Source organism: Ictalurus furcatus, chromosome 22 (assembly GCF_023375685.1).
Source record: "Ictalurus furcatus strain D&B chromosome 22, Billie_1.0, whole genome shotgun sequence".
Taxonomy (NCBI): domain Eukaryota; kingdom Metazoa; phylum Chordata; class Actinopteri; order Siluriformes; family Ictaluridae; genus Ictalurus; species Ictalurus furcatus.
In genome coordinates, this window is record NC_071276.1 from 100,947 (window position 1) to 108,463 (window position 7,517).

Below are 7,517 nucleotides of genomic sequence, written 5' to 3' on the forward strand. Positions count from 1 at the left end.
GTGTGTGTGTGAGAGAGAGAGAGAGAGAGAGAGAAACAAACTGAACAACAGAGATAAGTGGTTTGATACCGAGTACCAAAATATTAGAAAAGAATTAAGAAAATTATTGAATCAAAAACACAGAGAGCCTAACAGTGCTGAATTACGCCTTCGTTACTGTGAAACTTTAAGATGTTATAAATGTACACTCAGAATAAAAAAAAGCCCAATACATGCAAACACAACTGACACTAGTGGAGGAGTCCATAAACACTAATAATATCTGGAAAAAATAAATAAATCTGAATCTGAATTAGCAATACAAAATGGCGACATATGGGTCAGGCACGTTAAATCACTTTATACACCAAATAACAATAACAACATAAATAAACAAAATACTATTATTGAAAAAACTGAACACATTAGAATTGGCTATAAACCCCCTGGACTCCCCCATTACTGAGCAGGAACTTTCAAACACCTGAGGCACTCTCAAATCCAAAAAAGCAAGTGGGCCTGATGGCGTGCCAAATTAAATGATTAAGCACACAAGCAAAAAATTCCAATTAGCCATTCTTAAATTATTCAACTTGATCCTGAGTGTAGGTTATTTCCCTTAAATCTGGACTCAAGGTTTTATAACACCCATTTTCAAACGTGGAGATAAATTTGACCTCTGATTTTGACTCAGAGGTCAAATTCCTGCTGCAGATGATCTGGTCCTGCTGTCCCCCAGTGTTCAGGGTCTACAGCAGAACCTGGACCTGCTACAGCAGTACTGTCAGACCTGGGCCCTGACACTCAACCTCAACACGACCAAAACTATCATTTTTCTAAAAGGATCCAGATGTCAAGGAAACACATCACACTTCACTTTAGAGATACACACAATAGAAGGAGAACAAGCTAAAATTAATTTATTGTATCATCACAGAAAACAAGAAATCAACATCAAACCATTTCAAAATGTTAGCTAAGCTAACACAAAGCTATTTCATAACACATTCCGTACAGCTAACCCATCATGTTCATGAGTATCCGCCAGAAATATTATATATATATATTGTATATTTATATGTGAGCACATTATTCACACACATACAAACAAAAACACACACACACCAGGCTAAAATCTAACTTTAAGGCAGGTAGTGCAGCTAGTCGTGCTAGCATGATGAGTAAATTCTGCTAGCATGCTAATCTCACTTCTGTATGTAACGTTTAACTCCAACAGCGACGCCACTAATTATTTAATACATACTTTTATTCAGTGCTTCATTTTGTAGAGCGATAGCAGCTAACCACCATGCTAACTAGCTATTTAGCTAATGTTCTGTTAGCCATGCCTATCACTATCATGTGAGTAATGCTGCATTTGACTAAAGCTCATAACTCAAATTTCACATCTCTGACTCAGAAAAGCAAAGAAAACCCCATCAACAGTAAATAAACATCACTTCAGCACTCTCAATGAGTTTATAGCAGCGTTTACTGTAGATCACGTTACTGTAGATCACTCCACAACGGCGCATTTGCGGGTTAAATCTAGAACACTGTTATATTACAGTTCACTGTAAACTAAAGCTGGTTAATTTGCTGATAACGAAACTTCCATGGAGGTGTTTAAGAGTTCACCTCACTTTAAAACTCAAACATTACACAATTCATCATTTAGTTCAGATCTCACTTCTGAGTTTAAGTTAAATGCAGCAAGAATTACACACACACACACACAGTTACACACATACACATATACAGTTACACACACACACACACAAAGTTACACACACATACAGTTATACACACAGAGTTACACACACATATAGTTACACACACACACAATTGCACACAGTTACACACAGAATTATACACACAATTACACATATACACACACACACACACACACACAATTACACACATACAGTTACACGCACACAATTACACACACTAGATGAGACTGAGTACATTGAGGGTTTGAGCAGAAACTCCATGGTGCCAGTCTCTCAGTTTATGATACTGAGGTCCGACTTTAATCTTCATCTCTCTATTCAACACACAAAGAGAGAGAGAGAGAGGAGAGAGAGAGAGGAGAGAGAGAGGTAGGACAGATGTAAGAAATAAGAAAGGACATAGGAAGTAAGACAAAGACCAATCAAAGCAGGGCAGGGTATGTAGAGAATGGGGAGGGGCTTATCAGTGTATGTAGAGAATGGGGAGGGGCTTACCACTGTATGTAGAGAATGGGGAGGGGCTTATCACTGTATGTAGAGAATGGAGGGGCTTATCACTGTATGTAGAGAATGGGGAGGGGCTTATCACTGTATGTAGAGAATGGAGAGGGGCTTATCACTGTATGTACAGAATGGGGAGGGGCTTATCACTGTATGTAGAGAATGGGGAGGGCTTATCACTATGTAGAGAATGGGGAGGGGCTTATCACTGTATGTAGAGAATGGGGAGGGGCTTATCACTGTATGTAGAGAATGGGGAGGGCTTATCACTATGTAGAGAATGGGGAGGGGCTTATCACTGTATGTAGAGAATGGGGAGGGGCTTATCACTGTATGTAGAGAACGGGGAGGAGTTTATCACTGTATGTAGAGAATGGGGAGGAGTTTATCACTGTATGTAGAGAATGGGGAGGGGCTTATCACTGTATGTAGAGAACGGGGAGGAGTTTATCACTGTATGTAGAGAATGGGGAGGAGTTTATCACTGTATGTAGAGAACGGGGAGGAGTTTATCACTGTATGTAGAGAATGGGGAGGGCTTATCACTATGTAGAGAATGGGGAGGGGCTTATCGCTGTATGTAGAGAATGGGGGAGGGGATTAACACTTACTTCACCGTATTCTTGTTCGAGACCATGTCCTCTGGCAAGGCTGCAGAGATACACACACCATTTAGAAACACACACACACACACACACACCTTTACACCCCTCCCCTTCCAAGCACATATTTACGTCCCCACTTATGGAAATCTTCATCTCTCTCTCTCTCACACACACACACACATGCACACACACATACACACACACACCCTCAGTTCCAGTGATCTGGGCGAGGATGTGGAATGAGCGTGACTGCGATGTCCCTGTTCTGGGTCTCCAGTCCTCCGTGTCCTCCATGATGCGTTTCCTGCTCGCATCAGCATGAGATGCCTCATGGTAGAACCCAATATCTGTCTGTATGATGGGCTTGCGGATCACCCTATAAACACACATACACACACACGGAATCACACGGATCAGCACTGATCTAGTGCAGTAATACAGTGAACACAGTAAGGGGTGTTTAGTTTTGGATGTTTCCATCAGAGAAACAACAATGGACTTTAGTAACTTCTCTACAAACCAGGAACAAATGTGGGAGGAGCTTGCTGTGCTGAATGTTGTGGATTGGTCATTAAAGCAGAACTGTGTGTGTTATGCAGGAGGTCTTTTATTTTTTGCTTACCTGTTCACTGGAGGCTTAGGGACTGTAACACTAGTGCTGCAGGTGAAACACACACACACACACACACACAGTTAACACAGGTGTACAGTATTACTAACATATACTAACACACACACACACACACACACACGTCATACTAACTTTGTTATTACTGTAGTTGTCTGTGGAGTGGAAAGAAGAGAAAGAGACATGAACATCATCATCTTCACCATCTTCACTATGCTCATGAAAACATGCAACTTTATATACATCAATCAATTAAATGTCCTCACAAAGATACTAAAACCGGCTTGTGTGCAAGTGTGTGTAATCAGAGATCTGCTTCTCTTGCCCAGTAATGTGCCTCTGAAAAACCACTTAATGTTTCTCTCTCTCTCTCTCTCTCTCTCTCTCTCTCTCTCTCTCTCTCTCTCACACACACACACACACACACACACACACACACACGCACGCACCCCAATACACTCCACAGATACATTTACCCTGTTCTAAATATATGTAATATCACACACTTTTGTACTACCATACTTGTGAGGACCTTCCACTGACAAAATCATTAATGCAGCTAATTAATGCTGTGCTACACCTAACTCTAGCTTTAACTCTAACACTAACTCTAAGCTTAAATTTAACTCTAACTTTAACTTTAACATGAAATTTACTTTAACTCTAACTTTAACTCTAACTTTAACTCTAACTTTAACTATAACTTTAACATGAAATTTACTTTAACTCTAACTTTAACTCTAATTTTAATTATAACTTTAACATGAAATTTACTTTAACTCTAACTTTAACTCTAATTTTAATTATAACTTTAACATGAAATTTACTTTAACTCTAACTTTAACTCTAACTTTAACTCTAATTTTAATTATAACTTTAACATGAAATTTACTTTAACTCTAACTTTAACTCTAATTTTAATTATAACTTTAACATGAAATTTACTTTAACTCTAACTTTAACTCTAACTTTAACTCTAACTTTAACTTTAACATGAAATTTACTTTAACTTTAAATCTAACTTTAACTCTAACATTAAATTTACTTTAACTCTAACTTTAACTTTAACTCTAACTTTAAATTTAACTTTAACTCTAACTTTAACTATAACTTTAACTTTAAATTTACTTTAACATTAAATTTACTTTAACTCTAAAATTAAATTTACTTTAACTCTAACTTTTACCAGAGAAACCAAAAGAAAAACTTTAAGCTCTTTTCATTTTTAAAATAAAAGCTGCAGTTTTCCTCGTGATGACCAACCAAATGTCCCCACAAGCTAAAGATGTGAAATAATCCTATCTTTGTGGGGACATTTGGTCTCCTATAAAAACATGGCCACACATGTACACATGTGTGTGTGTGTGTGTGTTATCATACCTTCAGTGCTGCAGCAGGTTTGGGAACACTGGCTGCTCTGTAAACACACAAAACACCACAAACACAGTCAGATCCGTCACTACTGACACTAACGAAGACCTGTGAGGACCTGTGTCCCTATTACAGAGTGTGGTCTTCATTTCATACATCACAGGTCAACGATTCAGTAACAGATACCATAACACACACACACAGGGTTCGGATGCCGCTGACATTGAGAAATTTGTTCTAATAATAAAATATTGTAATTAATCTGTCAGGTTTATTTACTTATCATTATTAAATATCAAATCAGCAGACTCCAGGAAGAGCTTCATCACTGAGACCATACTGATACCTGATCACACCTCCATCTGATCACACCTCCATCTGATCACACCTCCATCTGATCACACCTCCACCTGATCACACCTCCACCTGATCACACATCTGATCACACATCTGATCACACCTCCACCTGATCACACCTCCACCTGATCACACCTCCACCTGATCACACATCTGATCACACCTCCACCTGATCACACATCTGATCACACCTCCACCTGATCAAACCTCTATCTGATCACACCTCCATATGATCACACCTCCACCTGATCACAGATCTGATCACAGCTCCACCTGATCACACTTCCATCTGATCACACCTCCACCTGATCACACATCTGATCACACCTCCATCTGATCACACATCCAACTGATCACACCACCAGCTGATCACACCTCCATATGACCACACCTCCATTTGATTAAACCTCCATCTGATTACTCCGCCATCTGATCACACTTCCACCTGATCAAACCTCCACATAACCACACCTCCATCTGATCACACTTTCTCTTAATTACACCTCCATTCCTCCACCTGATGATGTTTCTGCATAAGATGTCTCCACCTCTCCAAGCCCTATGTCTAAGAACATCACTGATCTTTTATTCTTCTCCACAGAGGTCTCCACTGTTCCAGGAAATGATTTGGTCTCACTGTCAGTCCTGCTATCGTCTAATAACTTACTGCTTTCAGTTGTGTGTAGTTTCTGTTCTTTTTAAAATGTGTATATTCCTTGTGTAGTCCAGGTTTTAGGAGGTGGCGTAATGTAGTTTCAGTTGTCTTCAGTATATCTGAATTAAGACAGGCTCAGGAGAGAAGAAGAAGAAGAACAGTATGTTCACCCTGTAAAGCCAGCAGAACAATAACTTTTTATCGCATTTTTCCAAAGCTTTAGGATGTTTTGCACCAGATGTTGTAAGTGTGGATCCAGAGACAGGTGAAGTCAAAGAATATTTGCCCCGTTTTCTCCAGTGGCACCTTATTCCATCTCGCTGCTCAGTGAGTGTTAGTGTAAGTCAGTAAGATGACCAGATGGTGGCGTGGTGACACAGCACTGCCTCTGAAGCTCGTCCCAGATGCCTGCTGGACAGCATGTTTATAGATGTAGTGCTACTTTAGAAGTTCTCTGACTTATGAGGCAGTGATGCAACCAGCCGTGTTCTGTTTCAGACATAAACCTAAAGAATACTAGAAATGGAAGAGTTCTGCAAAAACACCCGGAGAAAAATATCTAATGAAGTCAGTAACGCTGTAGACGTCCACTGTGAGGTCACTGACCAACTGTTCTGGGTTTCCAATCAGTGCCATAACATCATCCAGTGTCACCTGAGATATATTATATACCTATAAACCTTTTAAGTCTATTTTCACCATAGTTCTGGTTGGTGTGTGTGTGTGTTTGTGTGTGTGTGTGTTTGTGTGGGTAAGTGCGTGTGTGCGTGCGTGCAGGTGGGTGGGTGCGTGCGGGTGGGTGGGTACGTGTGTGTGTGGGTGGGTGGGTGGGTGTGTGTGTGTGTGTGTGTGTGTGGGTGGGTGTGTGTGTGTGTGTGTGTGTGTGTGGGTGGGTGGGTGCGTGTGTGTGTGTGTGTGTATACGTGTGTACCTCTGCAGTGTGAGTTTCAGGTTGCCTTTACATTCCTTGATCTTGTTTTGAGCCTCCAGATGATTCAGTTCCTCTGTTTTGAGGTCTCCTATGGAGATGACAGCGTCACCAATGGCAACACCCGCTTTAACCGCCTTACCACTGTCTGTCAGCTACAACACACACACACACACACACACACAGAGTAGGAAAATCAATCAGGGAGCTCTTTTCATCGGCCCTTGGCAAAATGGCATCATGAGAATTACAGTCATACCAGAGAGGACCAGAAGAGTATGTGATGTCAGAGTGTGTATTAATCTGTAACCGATACATTTACAGAGAGACAGGCAGGCAAAGAGAGAGAGAGAGAGAGAGAGAGAGAGAGAGAGAGAGAGATACAGAGAGAAAGTGAGAGGCAGAGACAGTGAGACAAAAACATAGACAGAAATATGGACAATTAACTGTGTGTGTGTGTGTGTGTGTGTGTGTGTGTGTGTGTCTCACTCGTGAGATGGTGAGTGGCATGCTGAAGTCTTTTCCACCCTGTAGTCTGAAACCCCACGGTCCGGGACCGGTTAACTCCACTGTGTAGAGATCACTCATAGTGCTGCTGAAAACACACAAACACAAATTCACACAAACACACTAACTGAAACTGCAGCAGTGTTAAATGCAGCAGTAAAGTAGTGGATGGGGTGTTACCTGCAGAGTGTGTGTGTGTGTGTGTGTGTGTGTGTGTGCTGATCCTCCACGGGACAGCTGAGGAACACAGACA

At 40.8% G+C, this 7,517-nt stretch overlaps 1 protein-coding gene across 2 annotated transcripts; it reads right to left on the reverse strand.

The window, feature by feature from the left end:
* Window positions 1-882: 882 nt before the first annotated feature.
* On the reverse strand, window positions 883-7,517 carry pdlim5a (PDZ and LIM domain 5a). Of its 2 annotated transcripts, none has more exons than XM_053610713.1 (9): window positions 7,445-7,517; window positions 7,247-7,352; window positions 6,761-6,912; window positions 4,827-4,863; window positions 3,582-3,601; window positions 3,441-3,476; window positions 3,025-3,194; window positions 2,825-2,864; window positions 883-2,026 (listed from the first exon to the last, which is right to left on the reverse strand). In XM_053610713.1, the coding sequence occupies exons 2-9, from the start codon at window positions 7,343-7,345 to the stop codon at window positions 1,930-1,932; spliced, it is 651 nt and encodes a 216-aa protein (XP_053466688.1). In that variant the 5' UTR covers window positions 7,346-7,352; window positions 7,445-7,517; the 3' UTR covers window positions 883-1,929. The 2 variants fall into 2 exon arrangements, with proteins under 2 accessions (XP_053466688.1, XP_053466689.1); XM_053610714.1 differs by having other exon boundaries at window positions 7,247-7,349; window positions 7,445-7,516.